At 42.2% G+C, this 26,181-nt stretch overlaps 1 protein-coding gene across 9 annotated transcripts in view; it reads left to right on the top strand.

Annotated features, from left to right (window-relative positions):
• LOC124041089 (obscurin-like protein 1) overlaps window positions 1–26,181 on the top strand; it is an 82,413-nt gene that overhangs the window by 31,316 nt on the left and 24,916 nt on the right. For all 9 annotated transcript variants that reach the window (XM_046358261.1, XM_046358325.1, XM_046358278.1 and 6 more), the window contains 7 exons: window positions 6,388–6,663; window positions 6,783–7,052; window positions 7,158–7,424; window positions 10,113–10,385; window positions 11,521–11,787; window positions 13,316–13,582; window positions 22,423–22,535. In XM_046358261.1, coding sequence (XP_046214217.1) covers window positions 6,388–6,663; window positions 6,783–7,052; window positions 7,158–7,424; window positions 10,113–10,385; window positions 11,521–11,787; window positions 13,316–13,582; window positions 22,423–22,535 — 1,733 coding nt within the window. The remainder of the gene's footprint in view (window positions 1–6,387; window positions 6,664–6,782; window positions 7,053–7,157; window positions 7,425–10,112; window positions 10,386–11,520; window positions 11,788–13,315; window positions 13,583–22,422; window positions 22,536–26,181) is intronic.

Below are 26,181 nucleotides of genomic sequence, written 5' to 3'. Positions count from 1 at the left end.
AAGCATTGCATGTTTGTGTTAGTTAACAGAGAAATAAATACACATGTCAACTTCATATTCATCATCTTCAGCACCACTCCAACATCAACATATGTGAAAACAGCACATGTCTATGTTTTGTTGTGAAAAAGATAGAGGAAGACAAGTGTTACCGCCATCATCTGGTGTGCATCATGATTTTTACTAACTTTGAGAAAGCAAGGGGGGGGACTTTACTAACCTTTGCCTGCTCATAGTGGGTTAAAAGAGTAAAGTCCCTGATCTGTTTATTTGAATTGTTTTATCAAGGCAATTTGCTTAATGAATCAGTCCCTGTAAAGCCTATTAACTTCCTGACTGTTTTGTCTGATAGACCCATTTATTTTTTATTTAATTACATTTTTTAATTTAGGGGGTAGATCAGCTTTAATATTACAGAGAGATTGTAGCTTCGATCAATGCAATTGTTTGCATCATCTCCAATCCCCCATATACAGTTGAAGTCAGAAGTTTACATACACCCGAGCCAAATTCATTTAAACTCAGTTTTACACAATTCCTGACACTTAATCCAAGTAAAGACTCCCTGTCTTAGGTCAGCTAGGATCACCACTTTATTTTAAGAATGTGAAATGTCAGAATAATAGTAGAGATTTATTTATTTCAGCTTTTATTTATTTCATCACATTCCCAGTGGGTCAGAAGTTTACATACACTCAATTAGTATTTGGTAGCATTGCCTTTAAATTGTTTAGCTTGGGTCAAACGTTTTGGGTAGCCTTCCACAAGCTTCCCACAATACGTTGGGTGAATTTTTACCCATTCCTCCTGACAGAGCTGGTGTAACTGAGTCAGGTGTGTAGGCCTCCTTGCACGCACACACTTTTTCAGTTCTGCCAACAAATGTTCTATTGGATTGAGGTCAGGGCTTTGTTATGGCCACTCCAATACCTTGCATTTGTTGTCCTTAAGCCATTTTGCCACAACTTTGGAAGTATGCTTGGGGTCATTGTCCATTGGGAAGACCCATTTGCGACTAAGCTTTGACTTCCTGACTGATGTCTTGAGATGTTGCTTCAATACATCCACATAATTGTCCTACCTCATGGTGCCATCTATTTTGGGAAGTGCATCAGTCCCTCCTGCAGCAAAGCACCCCCACAACGTGATGCTGCCACCCACATGTTTCACGGTTGGGATGGTGTTCTTCGGCTTGCAACCCTCCCCCTTTTCCTCCAAACCTAATGATGGTCATTATGACCAAACAGCTTTATTATTGTTTCATCAGACCAGAGGACATTTCTCCAAAAAGTACGATCTTTGTCCCCATGTGCAGGTGCAAACCGTAGTCTGGCTTCTTTATGGCAGTTTTGTGACAGTGACTTATTCCTTTCTGAGCGGCCATTCAGGTTATGTTGATGTAGGACTTGTTTTACTGTGGAAATAGATACTTTTGTACCTGTTTCCTCCAGCATCTTCACAATGTCGTTTACTGTTGTTCTGCGATTGATTTGCACTTTTCGCACCAAAGTACGTTCATCTCTACGAGACAGAACGCATCTCCTTCCTGAGCGTTATGAAGGCTGCCTTGTCCCATGGTGTTTATACTTGCGTACTATTGTTTGTACAGATGAACCCGGTACGTTCAGGCGTTTGGAAATTGCTCCCAGGGGTGAACCAGACTTGGTCTTGAAATATATCCACAGGTACACCTCCAATTGACTCAAATTACGTCAATTAGCCTATCAGAAGTTTCTAAAGCCATGACATCATTTTCTGGAATTTTCTAAGCTGTTTAAAGGCACGGTCAACTTAGTGTATGTAAACTTCTGACCCATTAGAATTGCGATACGGGGAATTATAAGTGATATAATCTGTCTGTAAACAATTGTTTGAAAAATTACTTGTGTCATGCACAAAGTAGATAACTTTGTAAGTCCTAACCGACTTGCCAAAACTATAGTCTGTTAACAAGACATTTGTGGAGTTATTGAAAAATGAGTTTTAATGACTCCAACCTATGTGCATGTAAACTTCCGACTTCAAATGTGTGTATGTATGTATGTATGTACGGTATATACAAAAACATGTGGAAACCCCTTCAAATTAGTGGGTTTGGTTATTTCGAGCACACAGCCATGCAATCTCCATGAACAAATGTTGGCAGTAGAATGGCCTTACTGAAGTGATTTTCAACGTCACACCGTTATAGGATGCCACCTTTCCAACAAATCAGTTCATCAAATTTCTGCCCTGGTCAACTGTAAGTACATTTATTGTGAAGTTTAAACGTCTAGGAGCACAACGGAATGGTACCGCCGAGTGCTGAAGCGTGTGGCACCTAAGAATGGCCTGTACTCGGTTGGAGCACTCACGACCGAGTTCCAAACTTCCTCTGGAAGCAACTTCAGCACAAGAACTATTCATCTTTGAGTCAGACTTGTTCCTTCAAATTCGTGGTGTAGCCATGAACTCCCCTTTTGTCCCCAACTATGTGAACCTGTATGTGGGACAATTTGAGGAAACACTCATTTACAAAACAGAGACACACCACCTACTTTCTAAAATCATCCTATGGAAGAGATACATAGATGACGTCTTTGTGCTCTGGGAAGGAAGTCAGCAGGAACTAAATGAATTCCAAACTCTGGAGCTCTGGATATCTCAAATTCACCATGCAGATTGATGAGATAAACATACATTAACTGGACTTATTGATCATCAAAGATAATGATGCATTTACATACAGATTCATACACAAAGCCCACAGACCGCAATACCCTGCTACGTGCGGATTGTATGCGTCCCCTTTCCCTCAAGAATGATTTACCATATAGCTAGTTATCCAGGGTTAAAAGAATCCGTGGCCACCAGTCAGATTTTTACAGTAATAATAAGAACATGAAAGATACATTCAAAATGAGAGGCTATGAAGACAAACCTCTTCATGCTGCAATGATGGAAATATCTCAAAAACCAAGAGAGGAATTGGCTCAAAACTAAACCAAAGAAGACAAACAACACAACAGTGTTTTTCACTAAAAGTACATCAAGTGTTTGGAGAAAATGAAAGCAATCCTGAAAAAGCACTGGCATATTCTGCAATCAGACCAAAAAGTTGCATACCTCTTCAAGGAGCCCCCACTGGTGGTCTATAAACATGGTCACAATATTGGGGATAGATTGGTTAGATCTGACCTGGCCACTCAGACACTCATTCACTCACACTCAGCCACTGACCTCCATTACAAATGGGAACTACAAATATTTCTCATGCACACGGTGCAATAGCACTACAAAGACATTCTTCTCCAGACACCTACATACGGGCCGAAGAATCCCTGTACATGTGGGAAAGCCTACGTAGTACAAACAAAAAGACAATTAAACAACGCATAGCTGAACACGGCAGCTCAATCAAGTGTAAGATCACTGACTATCCAGTAGCAGCTCACTTTGTTGAAGCTAACCATCCCAACTCTTCCTCAAATACACAATAACATTGAGATCCTACTACTACAGAGGGAGGGCTACTTGATATCCTATTTCAAAACATTGACCCCTAGTGGTCTGAATATTGACTTTGATCTCTGGCCCTTTGTAGGACCAATTGTATTTTCTGTGATTAGGTCCTGTCAATGAATGTATTCTTTCTACAGCTCATCAGAGTACACCCGTATGTTCACCCTGTTGATGATGCTTATTATGCATTATGGTTGAACCAAAAAGATTACATGTAAGAATTTTTTTGAATGAAATTGGAAATATTTAATAAGTGAAATTCAATTGTTGATGCTAATGTTATGCTAATGATAACAATGGCATAATATATTCAATATGTTGTAGGTTTTTGTCTTTTAACAATTTAGCTCAATTCATTCTGATCAATGTAGCAATTATGACACACCGCTTACCTATTGTCATTAGTTGCACTGTTTGGCTACATAACCTGATTCAAGCATTCATGACAATACCCTGAAGAAATCAAATCAAATCAAATCAAATTGTATTTGTCGCATACACATGATTAGCAGATGTTAATGTGAGTGTAGCGAAATGCTTGTGCTTCTAGTTCCGACAATGCAGTAATAACCAACAAGTAATCTAACTGACAATTCCAAAACTACTATCTTATACACAGTGTAAGGGGATAAAGAATATGTACATAAAGATATATGAATGAGTGATGGTACAGAGCAGCATAGGCAAGATACAGTAGATGGTATCGAGTACAGAATATACATATGAGATGAGTATGTAAACAAATTGGCATAGTTAAAGTGGCTAGTGATACATGTATTGCATAAGGATGCAGTAGATGATATAGAGTACAGTATATACGTATGCATATGAGATGAATAATGTAGGGTATGTAACATTATATTAGGTAGCATTGTTTAAAGTGGCTAGTGATATATTTTACATCATTTCCCATCAATTCCCATTATTAAAGTGGCTGGAGTTGAGTCAGTGTCAGTGTGTTGGCAGCAGCCACTCAATGTTAGTGGTGGCTGTTTAACAGTCTGATGGCCTTGAGATAGAAGCTGTTTTTCAGTCTCTCGGTCCCAGCTTTGATGCACCTGTACTGACCTCGCCTTCTGGATGATAGCGGGGTGAACAGGCAGTGGCTCGGGTGGTTGTTGTCCGTGATGATCTTTATGGCCTTCCTGTAACATCGGGTGGTGTAGGTGTCCTGGAGGGCAGGTAGTTTGCCCCCGGTGATGCGTTGTGCAGACCTCACTACCCTCTGGAGAGCCTTACAGTTGTGGGCGGAGCAGTTGCCATACCAGGCGGTGATACAGCCCGCCAGGATGCTCTCGATTGTGCATCTGTAGAAGTTTGTGAGTGCTTTTGGTGACAAGCCGAATTTCTTCAGCCTCCTGAGGTTGAAGAGGCGCTGCTGCGCCTTCTTCACGATGCTGTCTGTGTGAGTGGACCAATTCAGTTTGTCTGTGATGTGTATGGCGAGGCACTTAAAACTTACTACCCTCTCCACTACTGTTCCATCGATGTGGATAGGGGGGTGTTCCCTCTGCTGTTTCCTGAAGTCCACAATCATCTCCTTAGTTTTGTTGATGTTGAGTGTGAGGCACAAGGATGCCGAAACATTGGTGTTTTTCACCCAATAAATTACTGGGATGTTATAAATATGGAGTGTGCGACTCTCTTTGTTTTTATAGTCGGGAGCATCATGAAATGGGTTTCCATGGCCGAGCAGCTGCACACAAGCCTAAGATTACCATACGCAATGCCAAGCGTCGGCTGGAGTGGTGTAAAGCTCACCACCATTGGATTCTGGAGCAGTGGAAACACATGCTCTGCAGTGATGAATCACGTTTCACCATCTGGATGAATCTGGATGTGGTGGATGCCAGAAGAATGCTACCTGCCCCAATGCATAGTGCCAACTGTAAAGTTTGGTGGAGGATCAATAATTGTCTGGGGCTCTTTTTCATGGTTCGGGCTTGACCTCTTAGTTCCGGTGAAGGGAAATCTTAAAGCTACAGCATACCAATACATTCTAGATGATTCTGTGCTTCCAATTTGTGGCAACAGTTTGGGGAAGGCCCTTTCCTTGTTCAGCATGACATTACCCACGTGCACAAAGTGAAGTCCATACAGAAATTGTTTGTCGAGATCGGTGTGGAAGAAATTGACTGGCCTGCACAGAGCCCTGACCTCATCCCCATCGGACACCTTTGGGATGTATTGGAACGACGACTGAGAGCCAGGCCTAATCGCCCAATATCAGTACCTGCCCTCACTTATGCTCTTGTGTCTGAATGGAAACAAATCCCTGCAGCAATGTTCCAACATCTAGTGGAAAGCCTTCCCAGAAGAGTGGAGGCTGTTATAGCAGCAAAGAGGGGACCAATGCCCATGATTTTGAAATGAGATGTTCGAAAGAGCAGGTGTCCACATACGTTTGGTAATGCAGTGTACTTACCTGATTTAGAAAATATTTAAGACCCTATTCAGCCTTCTTTTCTGTTCATAGCACATGAGATCATCACATTTTCATAATTTATCATATTTGTACTATTTGCTAGTAAAGTGATGAAAAGTGACTACATCTCATAAATAGATTAACCTGAAATGTGAAGATCAGATCAGAGCTAGGTGTTGTTCATGGCACTCTTTAGGAAATTGTCTTATCCAGGCATAGCCAAACAGGTTTGAACCTTTATTCTGAACAGGTTAAAATCACTTGATGCTGACACTTGATGCTTCCTACATCATCCAGAAATACTTTTGTTTCATGTGGTTTATTACAAAACGTAGAGTGCAGTCATTTTCACGTGTTGATGTTGGGGTGGGGCTGGAGATGATGAATATGAAATAGAAAAATTGGGAGATTTCAATTGAATTAAAGTGGTAATAAAATAAGACTGTTGTTTTTCTCCTTAGAACCCCCTGTGACCATCATTGGCAACTCGGGTAACCCAGAACATCATAGCCTGGTCGCAGGCGACAAACTCATCTTGGAGTGTGAGATATCTTGTCCGAATGCCACTGTCCAGTGGCTTTGGAATGGAAAGTTACTGAGTTCAGATGCTCGCACTCACATAGACAGTGACGGTGCCACCAGGAAACTTGTTTTGTCAGGACTTCAGCCCTCGGACTCTGGAGAGTACATATTGGATGCCATCAATGACAAAATGGTAACCATAGTTGAGGTCCAAGGTAAAAGTGTTTACATTTTCAATGCATGTAATACATTACAAAAAGATACCTATGTTATTGACATGACATAAACATAAAAGTCACAAGATGCCATGTTCAAATTATGTTTTACTCCTCAGAGCCCCCAGTCCAGTTTGTGAACAAACAAGCCAGAACCACCATCTCTGGCTACGAAAATGAAAGTGTGACACTGTGTGCCATGGTGAACCAGGAGCAAGCCTATGTGCGATGGCTTAAAGATGGTGAACTATTGAATGGGGATAATATTCACATCTCCAGTGTGGGTAAAATGCACACCCTCACCATCAACCCCCTGAAACTATCAGATAGTGGAGGGTTTGTCTGTAACATCAACACGGATGAAATGTATTTCATTGTCCAGGTCAAAGGTAAGATTTTTTGGACAAAATGCCTAAGAATAAGTTTTAACATAGTTAAACACAGTATTTATGCTACCATAACTGGAAAACTGATTATTAACCTTGTTTTGCTAGAAATGAAAGTGAAATTCTCCAGACCTCTGCAGAATATCGTAGCCCTGAAGGACAGTACCCTTACGCTGAGGTGTGAGGTCAACAAACCTAAAGGAGATGTTCAGTGGCTCAAAGATGGCCAGGAGATTAAGCCCAGCCGTCGACATACGATAAGGGCACAGGGTCGGGAGCGAAGCATCACTATCCACCAGCTAATGCTAGACAATGCTGGGGAATATGCCTGTGAATCCACAGACGATAAGACTTTTGCCACTGTCAGCGTAGAAAGTAAGGATATGGGCAGATACGGTTATGCTAATATTTGAAATAACTGAATTAACATTATTGGGTGATAATCATATAAATCAAACTTAGTTTTTAAATGTCAGCGCATGTCTAATGCCATGCTCATGTGCTATCGGAATTATCAGATGCTCCTAGTTCCCAGTGGGAATTTCACTTGAATGACCCTCCAAGTTGGAATTACAAGTGGGAAACTGAGAAAATGTTGTTACCTGACATTTCACCACTGACCTTTTTTTCTTTTTACCTATTCAACCAAAAGATTACAACAAATCAGTTGTTGTCAATTACAACCTCGTCAATATGTATAAAATAGCTAGTCTGAACATACTGTCAATGTTAAGCAAGCTAGCTAACTTTATTATAAGCAATGTTAGCATGCTTATAAAGCTAGCCAAAATGTTATTGGTTGACGAATTGTTGCGACTCCAAAAGCACTTGAATAGAATCATGTCGGACTAACCGCTTTCCAGTTTCCTATATCCAACGAGCACGTGAAGACAGCATGACTCATATTATGTAAAAGGCTCAGTGAAGTTAAAAAGCATGATTTATTTTATACACAGTACTAGTCAAAAGTTTGGACGCCTACTCATTCAAGGGTTTTTCTTTATTTGTACTATTTACAACATTGTATAATTAGTGAAGACATGACAACTATGAAATAACACATATGTAATCATGTAGTAACCAAATAAGGGTTAAACAAATCTAAATATATTTTATATTTGAGATTCTTCAAAGTAGCCAGCCTTTGCCTTGATGACAGCTTTGCAGACTCTTGGCGTTCTCTCAACCAGCTTCACCTGGAATGCTTTTCCAACAGTCTTGAAGGAGTTCCCACATACAGTATGCTGAGCACTTGTTAGCTGCTTTTCTTTCACTCTCCAGTCCTACTCCAAACCATCTCAATTGGGTTGAGGTCAGGCGATTGTGGAGGCCAGGTCATCTGATGCTACACTCCATCACTATTTCTTGGTCAAATAGCCCTTAATTAAACAGCCTGGAGGTGTGTTGGGTCATTGTCCTGTTGAAAAACAAATGATAGTCCCATTAAAAGCAAACCAGATGGGATGGCGTATCGCTGCAGAATGCTGTGGTAGCCATGCTGGTTAAGTGTGCCTTGAATTCTAAATGAAGTCTCACCAACAATGCACCCCCACACCATCACATCTCCTCCTCCTCCATGGTGGGAACCCCACATGCGGAGATCATCTGTTCACCTACTCTGCGTCTCATAAAGACACAGCAGTTGGAACCAAAAATCTAAAATCTAGACTGGCCAAAGGACAGATTTCCACTGGTCTAATGTCCATTGCTCCTGTTTTTTGGCCCAAGCAAGTCTCTTCTTCTTATTGGTGTACTTTAGTAGTTGTTTCTTTGCAGCAATTGACCATGAAGGCCTGATTCACGCAGTCTCCTCTGAACAGTTGATGTTGAGACGTGTCTGTTACTTGAACTCTGTGAAGCATTTATTTAGGTGCAATTTCTGAGGCTGGCAACTTTGAGCTGTTCTTGCCATTATATGGACTTTGTATCTTACCAAATAGGGCTATCTTCTCTATACCACCCCTACCTTGTCAGAACACAACTGATTGGCTCAAACGCATTAAGATGGAAAGAAATTCCTCAAATTAACTTTTAACTAGACACACCTGTAAATTGAAATGCATTACAGGTGACTACGTCATCAAGAATGCCAAGAGTGTGCAACACTTTCATCAAAGTTATTCTGAAGAATCACAAATATAAAATATAATTTGATTTGTTTAACCCTTTTTTGGTTACTACATAATTCCATATGTGTTATTTCATAGTGTTGATGTCTATTATTCTAAAAATAGTAAAAATAAAGAAAAACCTTTGAAAGAGTAGGTGTGTCTAAACTTTTGACTGGTACTGTGTATATATATATATTTCCACACTATGAGGTTGGAATAATACTGTGAAATTGTGAAACTTTTGACAATGCCCCTTTAGTGTAAGAGCTGTTTAAAAAGCTGCCTGAAATGTTTTTGTGGGATGTAGTTTTAGCCTTCCATGGTGATATTTAAAAAAAAAATTATTATTAGGGTCCCCATTAGCTAACACCATCATGCTAACTAATCTTCCTGGGGTCCAACACGAATTAACAAGACATTACAAACAACCACAATCAAGACTTCACAAACATTCAACATCTAGACAATACAGATAATTAAAATACAGTAAATTAGGTCATAGACCAAAAAGAAAGTGCGTTCCAAACTTCTCTGCCAATAACAGCTAATTTTCAGTTTTCCCCTCACCACTCAGACTACTTACTCCCAGACAGTCCTGGCAGACAGTCCTTTTTAATTGTAAACAATCACAGTAAACTACTTAATTGTCACCCAGAAATGTTTTGATACTGAGATTTAAAAAAAAAGCTGCATTGGACCTTTAACTCTCAATGGGACAAATCCTTTGAGAGTAAACACATTTCCAAGCAAGGCTTTGCAACAAATTAAGTTGTGTACTGTTTTCATACCGCCCATTGACCTCTCATTGCATGATTAATGCAGAAGTTGTGTGAGTTAAGCGCATGGATCTCATGTTAGGGTTTAAAAGAATGATACAGTGTCTCAATGATATTCATTGCAAATCAACCCTGTGTGTTATTATTCTAAGTCATTTTCATGTTCTATCCCTTAGTGCCTCCACCTACTGTCGAGATTATCGCAGAGCTACACAACATCACTGTACTGGAGGGGGAAGATGCTACATTTAAGTGTATGGTTTCGCCAGAGGACACACAGCTAGTGTGGAGCCTGAACGGCCGGCCTATAGCTCCAGATGAGAGGTTTGTCATTTCAAGTAATGGACTGTGCCACATGCTGTGCATTTACAACTGCCAGGTCTCAGACTGCGCCACGGTGACTGCCGAGGCACAAGGGCTGGTGTCTGAAGCAAACCTCCAGGTTCAAGGTGAGACACCATTGGTAAACATTGTGCTAGCTTGGTACTCAAGATATTCTGGTCCAGTTTTAAATGTGCTATATGCAACAATTCCAACTACAAATAGACCTAAATGTCAACGATATAATTGTAGTAGTAAAGAAAAAAAATCCCACGGGATAAAAATATAATTTTAGAATGGCATTTGAAGCTAGTAAAGTTGCTTGTTTTTCCTGGAATGTCACCCTTCAAACAGCAGCATCTTCCTTATTCTCATTCTTGGAGGTTGAAAACAATGGATGTCTTATTTAAATGATGATGAGATAAGAAAGTATTGCTAAGCTATTTCAGGTTTTTCTAAGCTAACCAAAATATAAATATCATACAACAAACAGAGCACCTTTAAATTGATAAGTAGCCCCATGACTGTGCTCTTATGATTATATAGTTACAGTTTGACAAGATGTTATTTTCCCTGATTAATTAGGAAATTGAAATTTCCCCCCAAACCTTTTATTAATCGTATTAATTTCCCTTGATTCTCATAGTTGCGCTGTTGAGACCATTGAACAACAGTGTATGTCAATGTTTTCGAGACATTTAATTGTAATCGTCATTCGACATAACTTTATACAACTGTTAATTCCTTGAAGTCATTTTGAAGTAAGCTTTGACAAAAATGACTTTCATCATCCTTGCCTCCCCTTCCCTCTTTATAACTATTGGGGGAATGAGTGCTACAGTGTGCTCTTGGAAAGACTCCTTAATGCCACAACATATTTTCAATAAATAATGACCTCTTCAGGCAAGTTCAAATTGTTGAAGGGGCGCCTTTGACGGCTAGCGCTTAGCAGTGTCTCCTGTTAGGATTCCTGGGGTAACTGACAGAGACAAATGGTGCCGGAGACATGCCACAACACTTAGGAAATCAGGACTATTAAGATGATTGAATCGCCTCTCCTTAACAGAACTTGTGCTACATTTTTGTTTGTTTATCATATAATTTTATTAGAATCTTTATATAGTTATAATGTAGCTTACATTCACTTTGTGTATGGCAGTCTGGATATGTAGTTTAATTTCAATTAGAGTTCAAATATAATACTTGTGTGATACCAGTTGCTTTACACACACACACACAGTAATTGTGGGTATATCTGTTCAGAACAACAAGTGTTGTTCACCAAAAACATGGTGCCCGTTGTGGCTGAGCAATTCGGGGAAGCTACCCTGGAGGTGGAGGTGGGTCTCGACTCTGGAGAGGTGCAATGGATGAGGCAGGGTGTAGTCATCCACCCGGGGCCGAAGTTCACCCTGAAGCAAAAGTGCCAGCGAAGGAGCCTCACCATCCACAAGCTCGCCCTTTCTGACCGGGGCACCTACAGTTGCGAAACTCTCCACGACCGCACGCAAGCCCAACTCATCGTGGAACGTGAGTGCGCACGTGTTGTCACTATGCGCTGTTGTTTGTTTACCTCCGTTGCCGGCAACATCGCTTTCGCACGCTGCCCCTGTTGTTGCCGTTGTTGCTTTTGGAGCAACGTCAGTAACTGAGTAAGAGTAATTTGAACGAATGGGACCGGGGTGGCACTTGTTCCTCCATGGTGATGGCTGCAAACAGGTGACGCACAGACAGACCGCTAGCCCACCCTCTGGTTCTCAGGGAGCAGATTTGTGTATTGACACAGGATCACTGGAACCATAATGATTTCATTAAGCGTGTCAAAGGGGAATCAGTTTGGAGGCTATAAGGAAGTACTCGTCAGGAACTATTTAAGCCCCTTTTGCTTGGCACTGAAGATATAGATGTTATCAGACGAGCACTAGGATTACATTTACACAAGCACAGCTCTCTGAGAGCGTTCTCTTTGCTTACTATTGCAGAGTCGAGCTATATCTAAGGGCTGCTTTAACCCCAAAGGGTCTAATAGTTAAGATGTACTGTAGCTCTTTTGTTCTTGTTTTGTGGGTGAGTTAGTGCTGTGAGGTGCGGGTGAGATAGAGCTTGTGTTTTCAGCAGCAGCTTGGTTGGGAAGGGGTAAGTCTGGACTTCGGCTGCTGTTGGCACCGCTTATGAATTTGGATCTCCTCTCATTGCATCTAAATTTATGCACTGGCCTTCAAAATCGAGTTTGTTGTCATCAAGTCTAAGAAATGAATACTTCTTCTCCTTGGGGAATGAATATCTGTGTTAGAATAAGTAAAAATGTTGGCAGATTTGAAACAGGATTTGGTGTAAAGTACTGTTTTTGAATGATAGAAAGACTTGCTTCTTTCATTCCAACTGGCTACATGTTTTATTTGTCTGTCTGTATCACACATACTGTAACATAACTTCTGTTATAGTGACGTTCTATATGAAAATGGAAGAAACATGAAAATAAATGCTAAGAAATAGCCTTTGGATTTGGTATTTGTAGTATTTGTAGAGGGATAGGGATGAAATAATACATGAAATAACAGATGATTGAATAAAACACTTCTATAAGGGAAGTTAAAACCATATATTAAAAAAAACAGGTATATATCGAGTCCCTTTTTGCCACGTTCCTCTCTAGGTTTCTTCCTTCTAGAGGTTTTCTGCTTCTGCTTGCTCTTTGGGGTCTAGGCCGGGCTACGGTAAAAGCAACTGCTGATATAAAAACGGCATCATACACATGACTTCTTTGTTTGTCCCTGTCAAACATGCAACATGTAAATCTGTTGATGTAATTATTGATCAGGGGTAGGCAACCCTGTTCCTGGAGTATCGCAGGTACTGCTGGATTTTATTACAACTAGACACCACACCTGACCAACTGAGCTAATTGATCAGTTCAGTGAGTGCCTGAGGCACTCCAGGACAAGTGTTCCCTACCCCTGTTCTAGATGATTTACATGATTTATATGATTAACTTACTAATTAAGTGATTATTGTTGTTATTATTGCCTTTGGCTACAATACCATTTTCTCCCTACAGCCAGAAAAATTACAATTCGGAGAGGACTCACTGACATCCAAACCATTCAACGTGAAACAGCATCTTTCGAGGTGGAGCTGTCTCACAGCAATGTAGAAGCCACTTGGCTAAAAGATGGGAACCAGCTAAAGCCCAACAACCACTGGCGCATGAGTGCCAAAGGGTGTGTCCACAGCCTCACCATCTCCAACCTCACCTTGGACGACACAGGCACATTTGTGTTATCTGCGGAAAATGTGAAATCATCTGCAAGGCTCATTGTTAAAGGTAGGGCACGGACATAGATGGTCAGACAGCAACAGTACACTAGTTTGCTGTCATAGTGATTCAGCATCGGTTCTCAAAATAACAATATTTTATGTCACAACGCATTTTCTACATCAAATGCAATTATCGCAAAAGATTTACAGACAACAGCTTTATATAGCAGTGTTACAAGCAGAGTGTGAGGGTGTGTATGCAATACAGAATGAGAATATGTATTTGATGCCGAGGTGTCATATACAATTCTAGGAAAGCCTGAATTCTCGTGTTGTCTACTCCACTGGGGTCGGCCAGCCAGGGCTTGTAAGGCTTAATGACAAGTTTGTTTTGTCTATGTCAGAATAAGCGACGGCATGATAAAGAAATGGAGTGACTGCTCTGCTACCGTTCTTACTGCGCCTCATGTTACAAATACAAAATAGCCACGTACCATACATCGCAAGTAGGTTGCTTGGTCTTTTCAGTCACTCCCTAACGTAACCTCACACTGTAAAGTAATCTCTCCCTTATACAGAGTCACTCAATACATCCCATCCAATTGAGCCAGGGTTTTGAAATCAAGGATGACAATTGGATTAAAATGTCATCCCAGTAAATAGTTCAGTTGCCATACCAAACATCACTAAAACACAGGCTATTGTACTGATGATGGCGTGATGCAGAGCGTGTGTACTGTAAGTATAGTGCTCCCAAATTTGTGTCAGGCGTTCAGTTTGGCTTGTTAACTGTCAGAAGACATTGTAGTTGAGATTTTAAGTTAGCGGGAGAGCACTTTCACTTTTCAAATGATTCATACTGGTAAAACAGCACTGTAGGAATCAACTTGGATCTCAAACAAATGAGTTACAATTTAAAGGTTTGAGGAAATACTTTCAGTATGAGAGCAACAAAAGCAAAGTGATATTAAAGTAACTGTCCAGTGAAAATCTCACTGGACAGTTCATATTCTGTTAACTCAGGGGCTCCTGACTGGCTTTTATATCTATTACAGACAATTTTGCACAGTGTCAAACCTATAGGCCTTCAGTGTGTGTGACAGGTTCGTGATTCTGAAAGGACAGCAACCATAATCAAATAACATTTTATTTGTCACATGCGCCGAATACAAAAAGGTGTAGACCTTACAGTGAAATGCTTACTTACAAGCCCTTAACCAACAATGCAATTAAAAAAATAAGTGTTAAGTAAAAAATTTAAATAACAAATAATTAAAGAGCAGCAGTAAAATAACAGTAGCGAGGCTATATATAGGGGGGTAACGGTACAGAGTCAATGTGCGGGGGCACAGGTTAGTCAAGGCAATATGTACATGTAGGTAGAGTTAAAGTGACTATGCATAGATAATAAACAGAGTATCAGCAGCACAAAAGAGGGGGAGGGGACAATGCAAATAGTCTCGGTTGCCATTTTATTAGCTGTTCAGGAGTCTTATGGCTTGGGGGTAGAAGCTGTTAAGAAGCCTTTTTGACCTAGACTTGGCGCTCCGGTACCGCTTGCCATGTGGTAGCAGAGAGAAAAGTCTATGACTAGGGTGGCTGGAGTCCTTGACAATTTTTACAGCCTTCCTCTGACACCGCCTGGTATAGAGGTCCTGTCTCTCCTACCTTACCTGCCAACCTTAACACCACCTGGCGCGATAACCAAAATACAGGGGGGGTGGTCCGACCAGGTCTTACCTAGTGTGCATAGACAGAGTACATACTACGGGTATATGTATGCCTGCAGGCCTCTTGTCTAAGCACTCCCAAGTTGTCTTCCCCTTCCCCCAGGAAAAAAATAAAAATAAAACAATCTTAAAGTGAACCATTTCAATAATCAAAAACACTGAGTCCTATTGGCACACACATACCTCAAAGTAGCGGCTACAAAATACTTAACAAAACCTGCGCAACAACCACACAGGACATCCAAGAAGCTCTCTCTCCTAACAAAGGAACAATGGCTTTTCAAGCTGCCGCAGGAGTCGGTAATTGCCGACAGCTGTATCCCCTAACGAGAGGGCGGGATCAGAGCTCCAATCTGAAATGGGGCCGACCAAGCAGTTGGGGGAATCCAGGAAGCCATTTCCTGAAATACACACATACATACACAAAACCACAACACAGAAACTGGGGAATGTAACACGCCCACCCCAAACTTCCAGTTTGCAGTAACAAAAACCAACACGCATCCCCAGTTACTAAACCCGTGATAATGCTTCGGCGATCACATTCGCCGAACCATTCACATAGTTAATCTGTATATTGCATCCTTGTACAATCAGAGTCCACTGCATAAGCAGGCGATTCTGATTGTACATTTGCTTCAAAAACACCAAAGGATTATGGTCCGTGAAGACAAGTACAGGCGAGGCACTGGAGCCCACATATACCCCGCAAAAACTGTAAGGCTAGCAATAAAGCCAGTGTCTCTTGTTCAATGGTGGAGTACCTTGACTGACACAAGTTGAACTTACGGGAGAAGAAACTGACGGGCCGATCCACTCCCTCTTCATCTTCCTGCAAGAGAACCGCACCCACCCCCACTATCCTAGCGTCTACCTCCAACTTAAAAGGTTCGTCAAAGTTGGGGCGGCAAGCACTGGAGCATTTGGCGGACTCAAAAGCATAGTTACAGTCCTGGGACCACTTAAATGGTACTTTGGGACTGAGCAGAGATGTAAGGGGAGCTACTACCGAAACAATCTTACAGAACGTACGATAGTACCCTACCATCCCCAGGAATCTGTGCAACTGGCGGCGAGTTGTGGGAGCAGGAAAAGCAACAATTGCTTCCACTTTGCCAGTTACTCGGCGCCCTTGACCTCGTCCCACTTGCTTCCCTAAGTAAGTCACGGAAGCCTTCCCAAACTCACACTTGACCAAATTTAGGGTTAAAGAAGCATTCTCCAACCACTGAAACATACTTAAAGGTGGCGTGATGATCAGACCAAATAGACAAATTAATCTCCACATCGTCAAGGTAAGCAGTACAATTTGGCACATCCGCGAACACAATGTTAACTAGGCGCAGAAAAGTAGCAGGTGCATTACACATTCCAAAGGGCATCACAGTGTATTGTACGAAGTTATCAGGCGTAACGAAAGCCGAGATGTCAAAAGCTCGAGAGGTCAGAGGCACCTGTCAACCTTTTATCAAATCTAGCTGCTAAGCAGCAGAGCCAATTATATCAATGCAGACATCTAAGTGAGGTAGAGGAAAAGAATCAGACTTTGTAATGGCATTCACGTGACGATAGTCCATACATAAGCGGAACATACCGTCAGGCTTAGGAACAAGAATACACGGGGAACTCCAGGAGCTGTTACTGGGTTTTGCCATGTCATTCTGTAATAAATAAGCTACCTCACTTTTCATTACCTCCCTTTTCTTAGCGTTAACCCGATACGGATCCTGACGTATAGGAGCAGTGTTGTCCACGTCACGTTCCAAGATGGACGTGCAACCTGAAATGTCCTGAAACACATTGAGAAAACTATTTATCAATAGGATAAGATCATTAGTTTGATCTTTATCCAAATGTTCCATTTGAGAGGGTAACTTTTTCAGCATCTCCGAATTACATAAAAGTATGGCGTTACTCCAACCCGTCCTCCTTATATTCCTCCTAGGTCCCAGCCAGGCTTCAGCACCACAACAACCACACTGGAGATGGGCTGGACCAGCTTACCTGAAGAGCTGTCTGGAGAGTCAAACTTATAATATGCTTTCAGCATGTTAAGATGACACACATGGGAAGAACGCCTAGGATCTGGGTTCTTTATCACATAATTCATGTCACTGAGTTTCTTTTCCACAAGATATGGCCCAGAAAAACGTGCCGACAGAGATGAGCCAGGGATTTGCAAAAAAACTAAAACTTGATCGCCTGGTGCATAAGAACGGCCAACATTTTCTTTGTCATAATGTAACTTAATGCGTTTTTGAGATGAAGAGAGAGACTTTTGTGGGAAGAAACATGCGGCATGCAGTCTCTCCCACATCTTACTGACATAATCCAACACATTTAGTGGCGCTACTGGGTGTAGGAGATATGATATGCTCCTTCAAAACTTTTAGCGGACCTCACGGGGTGTGTCCAAACACAAGGTCAACAGGGCTAACCCCCAGGGCTCTTGTATTGTTTCCCTGATAACAAATAGGACAAAGGGCACCCCCTCACCCCAATCAGTACTGGTGTCCATGCAAGATTCTTGAGCTTACGTTAAGCTTACGCCCTGTGCTCTGACCTCTTTCTCCCCTCTCTCTCCAGATGAAATCTCGCGTCTTGTGACGGCCGGCCGCCCAACAACCTGCCCGCTTGACCCTATCCCCTCCTCTCTTCTCCAGACCATTTCCGGAAACCTTCCCTCTTACCTCACCTCGCTCATCAACTCATCCCTGACCGCTGGCTACATCCCTTCCGTCTTCAAGAGAGCGAGAGTTGCACCCCTTCTGAAAAAACCTACACTCGATCCCTCCGATGTCAACAATTACAGACCAGTATCCCTTCTTTCTTTTCTCTCCAAAACTCTTGAACGTGCCGTCCTTGGCCAGCTCTCCCGCTATCTCTCTCTGAATGACCTTCTTGATCCAAATCAGTCAGGTTTCAAGACTAGTCATTCAACTGAGACTGCTCTCCTCTGTATCACGGAGGCACTCTGCACTGCTAAAGCTAACTCTCTCTCCTCTGCTCTCATCCTTCTAGATCTATCGGCTGCCTTCGATACTGTGAACCATCAGATCCTCCTCTCCACCCTCTCCGAGTTGGGCATCTCCGGCGCGGCCCACGCTTGGATTGCGTCCTACCTGACAGGTCGCTCCTAGCAGGTGGCGTGGTGAGAATCTGTCTCCTCACCACACGCTCTCACCACTAGTGTCCCCCAGGGCTCTGTTCTAGGCCCTCTCCTATTCTCGCTATACACCAAGTCACTTGGCTCTGTCATAACCTCACATGGTCTCTCCTATCATTGCTATGCAGACGACACACAATTAATCTTCTCCTTTCCCCCTTCTGATGACCAGGTGGCGAATCGCATCTCTGCATGTCTGGCAGACATATCAGTGTGGATGACGGATCACCACCTCAAGCTGAACCTCGGCAAGATGGAGCTGCTCTTCCTCCCAGGGAAGGACTGCCCGTTCCATGATCTCGCCATCACGGTTGACAACTCCATTGTGTCCTCCTCCCAGAGCGCTAAGAACCTTGGCGTGATCCTGGACAACACCCTGTCGTTCTCAACCAACATCAAGGCGGTGGCCCGTTCCTGTAGGTTCATGCTCTACAACATCCGCAGAGTACGACCCTGCCTCACACAGGAAGCGGCGCAGGTCCTAATCCAGGCACTTGTCATCTCCCGTCTGGATTACTGCAACTCGCTGTTGGCTGGGCTCCCTGCCTGTGCCATTAAACCCCTTCAACTCATCCAGAACGCCGCAGCCCATCTGGTGTTCAACCTTCCCAAGTTCTCTCACGTCAACCCGCTCCTCCGTTCTCTCCAATGGTTTCCAGTTGAAGCTCGCATCCGCTACAAGACCATGGTGCTTGCCTACGGAGCTGTGAGGGGAACGGCACCTCAGTACCTCCAGGCTCTGATCAGGCCCTACACCCAAACAAGGGCACTGCGTTCATCCACCTCTGGCCTGCTCGCCTCCCTACCACTGAGGAAGTACAGCTCCCGCTCAGCCCAGTCAAAACTGTTCGCTGCTCTGGCCCCCCAATGGTGGAACAAACTCCCTCACGACGCCAGGACAGCGGAGTCAATCACCACCTTCCAGAGACACCTGAAACCCCACCTCTTTAAGGAATACCTAGGATAGGATAAGTAATCCCTCTAACCCCCCCCCCTTTAAGATTTAGATGCACTATTGTAAAGTGACTGTTCCACTGGATGTCATAAGGTGAATGCACCAATTTGTAAGTCGCTCTGGATAAGAGCGTCTGCTAAATGACTTAAATGTAATGTAAATGTAAATGCAATACTTGCATAGCATCGCCTTTAGCGTCTGATGCCAGCGTTCGAGGGCCACTTGATTCTCCGGATGATACAGACTGGAGACCTGATGGGAAATACAGCGACTTTAACACATTTGAGAACAGTTTTCACATATAGTTGGTTCCCTGATCAGTTTGGATTACTTTTGGGAGTCCAAACGTAGAGAAGAACTTCACTAGTGCCTTCACCACAGCCTTAGCCGTTATATTACGGAGAGGGATAGCCTCTGGGTATCAAGTAGCACTGCACATTATTGTTGTAACTACTTGTTGTTCGTAACTACTGGTTACCTGACCTGTTTTTCTGCAACGGACCTACACAATCGATTATCATGCGTTCAAATGGTTCCCCCACCACAGGAATCTGGCAGGGCGGCGCACCAGGAACTGTTTGGTTCGCTTTCCCAGTGAGTTGACATTCATGACATGTTTTACAAAATTGAACCACGTCAGACTTCAAACCTGGCCAGAAAAAAATGTCAAAGGACTCGGTTATAAGTCTTCATGATCCCCAAATGTCCGGACCATGCCTGGTCATGGGCGAGTGACAGCACCTGTTGTCGGAATGGTGTAGGAACAGCCACTTGACACACTTTACTCCAGTCACTAACTGTGTTATGAGCTGCCCGTTTACACATCAAAATCCTGCTTCCATAAGTAGGCGGTCTCCCTAGTTTTAGCTTCCTCAATGGAAATTACCAAAGCAAAACACTTGCGAAGACTGGTGTCTCCCTTTTGACATTCAATCAACTTCTCGGGGGTGACAGACAAAAGAATTTCATGTAATTGGGGTGCGATTTCGCTTTCCCCTGCCTTAGTTTTTACGGGGGTAAAAACCATCGGCCCAGCAAGAAGGAATACTCGGTGCATTGCCTTCTACTTCAACATTCTCAAACATGGAACTAGTTAAATCCACATCTCCCAGCTTGTGAGATTGTGCCCTCGTTAACACACATGCAGGAAAAACATGGGGAAATGCTTGAACCAACTTATCATCTGTAGTTTTGATTTCTGGCTTGTCTACTACCTCTAACACAAGAGTGATGTTACCACCAGTGATATCGTTCCCTAGTATGGACTTCTTCCCTAGTTGTGACTTCTTTTACTGGCACTTCTTTTATAGACACTACACCAACAAGAAAATGTCCTGATACCAAGCCTGACACTAAGTGGACCCAGTGTAATGGTACAGGTGCGGTTTTTGACTCTATACCCTGCAATATGACATGCGAGCCACAATACGGTTCAGGAAACCAGGGTAAAGCAGCAGACGAGCCAAAGACTGTGAAAGACTGGACTAAACCCATGCTTTTCAATTTAGGGGATGGTGACAGGGACTGTTTCAGTTTATTTTTCAAGTCCGCAATCACGTGACCCTTTTGGTGACAGTAAAAACAGTCATGGATCGGAGGAAGGAAAAGTAACCCAAATGAGGCACTGATGACCTAATCGTTCAGCCTTCAAAATGAGGCGCACCAAAGACAGTCTTGTGTGTCAACGTGTACTCATCTGCCAACACTGCTGCCTGGGCCAATGTCACCACTTTCTGTTCATTTAAATTAACTACAATTCTATCAGGCAGGTTGCTTTTAAAGTCCTCCAAAAGCATCAACTTCTGAATATCAGCAAATGGTTGACTTAGCTAGCTCGATGTATCCCCCCAGAGACCAGCAAAGTCCTGACCAACAAAATCCTAATTGGATATTTTTTTCTCTTCAGTGTTAACCCTTTCCTTTCCATCAAAAACTGAAGAGATTAAATCAGAACATGATTGAAAATAGTAATATAATTATTATTATTATTTAGAAGTCCTTAGCTCTTCTCGGAAGGCGTAGAATGCCCATTGTTGACCACTGTGTTTGGGTTAGTAATAATTTGTAGCGTGTCTCTATTTTCCATCAGCATGCATTTATTCTATCTGAATGTCTAAAGAATCCATATGTTGTTCTGAAATATGAACACAGAAATACTGGACATTTTGATCTCTTATTATGGTGGTGATTTGACAAAATTACAATCATGGTCTTGAATTTGACTTGACTCGGTCTATCATATTACTGCCACAACGGCGGTCACGAGACTTGACGGCAGTCAAATTCCACGTGACCATTTAGTCACTGTGACTAGGCTTCTCCTAGCTCTGAAGCTGCAAGTAGAAAGGGAAATCCGGCCTTCTAAAGACTTCCTCGGAATGGTATTCTCAAAGCCAACGAAAACCTTACTCCTTTGAAGGGTGAGTAAAGTACACAAATATGAGCAGTTTATCGACTTAATTATTGGCTATTTCTAAGCTTTTTAAGCCAATAAATTCTCAGCCCCAGGTACACCAAACATTTCCCCAAATGCTACTTTTGCTTAAAGGGACACATCCACATCCCCTTTTAAATAAAGGGAAGTGCAACATAAATGGTATATGCTAAGTTGCTAAGAGGAATCCTTGGGATGATCCCACCAGAACCCTAACTTTAACCCTTACATTTACCCAAACCTTAACCCTTACCTAACCCTAAACGTAACCTTAAACATTTTAAATGTCAAATTCAATGGGGGTGACATCAGAGTTGGACGTCCCAAGGATCACACTTAGACTTTTACCCAACATAAATGGATTTGACCAGTCATGGATTTTGCCAGTCCAAATAATGCAGTCAGAACTGGAAGATACTTTACGTAAAGATTATGAAAATGAAAAGATACAAAGGTTTTATAACTTTAAGCCAGTGAAATATGTATGTGCTCATGTCACCTCACACTCGAGGCAGTGTCACAGTACACAAAGCTTTTCACACTCATTTCAGACTCACACTAATTATACAGTTTCATCTCTACTCTTTCTCTCACCTTGATTTTGTTCTCATTTTGTTCTCAGAGCCACCAGTGACAGTCATTAAAAAACTGGAGGACTTGCGCTTTCCAGAAGCAGCTATGGCATCAATGGATTGTGAGCTATCAAGGCCTCATGTTGAAGTGAAATGGATGAAGGTAAACAATTCATACCCTTTCCACCCAATTTTTACACTATTTTGTTAGCAACCTTCCACTCAATAATATTATGATGCATCGCATGAAGTCATATTCATGGGTTGCGCGTTTCGTCACAATGTTGTTTTAAACTGTAGTTTTGGGACTGATACCCAACTGAGCATTCTACTCAGTGCAGTCTCAATAGGGGTTAATTAAGATTTAGTCTAAAGTGCATTACTGTGGCTTGGAAACATGATGACATTTCAAAATGAGGTATATATATATTGTTTATTAATCTGGTCAGTCTATGTCATTGAAAGAGCGGTGGTCCTTAATGTACACTAAGTTTATACACACACACACACACACACACACACACACACACACACACACACACACACACACACACACACACACACACACACACACACACACACACACACACACACACACACACACACACACACACACACACACACACACACACACACACACACACATACATACAGTGCATCCGGAAAGTATTCAGGCCTCTTGAATTTTTCCACATTTTGGTACGTTACAGCCTTCTTCTGAAATGGATGTAATAGTTTTTTCCCCCTCATCAATCTACAAACAATACCACCATAACACATTTACATAAGTATTCAGACCCTTTACTCAAGTACATTCTTGAAGAAACTTTGGCAGCGATTACAGCCTCAAGTCTTCTTGGATATGACGCTACAAGCTTGGCACACCTGTATTCAGGGAGTTTCTCCCTTTCTTAACTGCAGATCCTTTCAAGCTCTGTCGGGATGGATGGGGAGCATCGCTGCACAGCTATTTTCAGGACTCTCCAAAGATGTTTGATGTTCAGGTTCAAATCCGGACTCTGGCTGGGCCACTCAAGGACATTCAGAAACTTGTCCTGAAGCCACTCCTGCATTGTCTTGGCTGGGTGCTTAGGGTGGTTGTACTGTTGGAAGGTGAACCTTCACCCCAGTCTGAGGTCCTGAGCACTCTGGAGCATGTTATCATCAAGGATCTCTCTGTACTTTGCTTCGTTCACCATTCCCTCGAACCTGACTATTCTTCCAGTCCCTGCCGCTGAATAACATCCCCACAGCATGATGTTGCCCCCACCATGCATCGGCGTAGGGATGTTGCCAGGTTTCCTCCAGACGTGACGCTTGGCATTCAGGCCAAAGAGTTCAATGTTGGTTTCATCAGACGAGAGAATCTTGTTTCTCATGGTCTGAGAGTCTTTAGGTGCCTTTTGGCAAACTCCAAGCGGGTTGTCATGTGCCTTACTGAGGAGTGGCTTCCGTCTGGCCACTCTACCATAAAGGCCTGACTGGTGGAGTGCTGCAGAGATGGTTGTCCTTCTTGAAGGTTCTTCCATCCCCACAGAGAAACTCTAGAGCTCTGTCACAGTGACCATTGGGTTCTTTGTCACCTTCCTGGCCAACACCCTTCTCCCCAATTGCTCAGTTTGAGTCTTGGTGGTTCCAAACTTCTTCCATTTAAGAATTATGGCAGCCACTGTTCTTGGGGACCTTCAATGCTGCAGACAGTTTTGGTAGCCTTCCCCAGATCTGTGCCTCGACACAATCCTGTCTTGGAGCTCTACAGGCAATTCCTTGGACCTCATGGCTTGGTTTTTGCCCTGACATACACTGTCAACTGTGAAACCTTATATAAACAGGTGTGTGCCTTTCCAAGTCATGTTCAATTAATTTAATTTACCGCAGGTGGACTCCAATCAAGATGTAGAAACATCTCAAGGATGATCAATGGAAACAGGATGCACCTGAGCTCAGTTTCGAGTCTCATAGCAAAGGTCTAAATACTTATGTAAATAATGTATTTCAGTATTTTATTTGAAATACATTTGTAAACATTTCATTATTGGGTATTGTGTGTAGATTGATGAGAAAAAACTACTTTAAATCCATTTTAGGATAAGGCTTAACAAACAAGAAAATCAAGGGGTCTGAATACTTTCCAAATGCACTGTACATACATAAATATACTGAACAAAAATGTCACGCACCATGCAACAATTTCAAAGAGTTACAGTTCATATGAGGAAATCAGTGAATTGAAATAAATTCATTAGGGCCTAATCTATGAATTTTCCATGACTGAGAATACAGTTGGTCACAGATAGCTAAAATAAAATGGGCCTCACAGTAGGCCTTAGGATTTCATCATGTGCATTAAAATTGCCATCGATAAAATGAGTTGTGTTTGTTGTCCGTAGCTTATGCCTGCCCATACCATAACCCCACCGTCACCATGGGGCACTCTGCTCACAACGTTGACATCAGCAAATCGCTCGCCCACACAACGCCATACTCATGGTCTAAGGTTGTGAGGCCGGGTGGACGTACTGACAAATTCTCTAAAACAACTTTGGAGGTGGTAAAGGATAGAGAAATTAACATTAAAATCTCTGGCAACATCTCTGGTAGACATTCCTGCAGTCAGCATTTCAATTGCACGCTCCCTCAAAACTTGAGACATTTGTGGCATTGTGTTCCGTGACAAAACTTCAAATTTTAGAGTGGCCTTTTATTGTCCTCAGCACAAGGTGCTCCTGTTTAATGATCATGATGTTTAATCAGCATCTTGATATACCACACCATTCAGGTAGATGGATTATCCTGGCAAATGAGAAATGCTCACTAACAGGGCTGTAAACAAATTTATGCACATAATTTGAGAGAAATAAGCTTTTGTGCGCATGGAACATTTCTAGGCTCTTTTATTTCAGCTCATGAAACATAGGACCAACACATGTTGCATATATATATTTTTGTTCAGTATACATACATTAGATTTTACTCCGGTATACATTATATTGTGTGTAGTGTTTTCAATAATACCATTACCGACCATGAGCTCTTTAATCCCACCCCTCAGCTACTCTCAGCCCATCCCACCTATCACCGTAGACCACCCTCGTTTGGTTTCCATGTGCCATATATTTTACTGTGCTGTGATGTTATACATATATTTTTATCCTTTCTAACCGCATAGTATCCACAGATCCACTCCTGAGTTGTGCATCAGTTCAAGGCACTGCATCTCAGTGCTAGAGGCGTCACTACAGACCCTAGTTCGATCCCAGGCTGTAAAACAACTGGCCGTGATCAGGAGTCCCATAGGGCGGCGCACAATTGGCCCAGCGTCGCCCGGGTTAGGGGAGGATTTGGTCGGAGTCGGCAGTTATTGTAAAATATGAATTTGTTCTTAACTGACTTGCCTAGTTAAATCAAGGTTAAATACGTTTAAAAAATATATTTTTTAAAATATTGTGAGTTAAGATGAAAACCTTTCCTAAGAGTATTATTATATTGTTGATTGATTGACTATGGCTTTCAAAATAATTAGTAGGACAATCTTTAGTAATCATTGTGATGTCGCCAGATTAACTTTAGATGCAGCACAACTTTAGTTAGCTAGCTAAAATTGAGGGAAGAACGCCAGAACTTTAGTTAGCCTCTTAAGGATCGTGCCCTTTTTAAAAATTCTTGCCTAAAATGACATACTCAAATCTAACTGCCTGAAGATCAGGACCTGAAGCAAGGATATGCATATTCTTGATACCATTTGAAAGGAAACACTTTTTTTCCACAAACACCAGTTTGTGGAAATGTAAAAGTAATGTAGGAGAATA

This window comes from Oncorhynchus gorbuscha, linkage group LG01 (assembly GCF_021184085.1).
Source record: "Oncorhynchus gorbuscha isolate QuinsamMale2020 ecotype Even-year linkage group LG01, OgorEven_v1.0, whole genome shotgun sequence".
Classification (NCBI taxonomy): Eukaryota; Metazoa; Chordata; class Actinopteri; order Salmoniformes; family Salmonidae; genus Oncorhynchus; species Oncorhynchus gorbuscha.
Note: the sequence above shows the minus strand (reverse complement) of the source record. Positions and strands in the feature narration are given on the sequence as shown.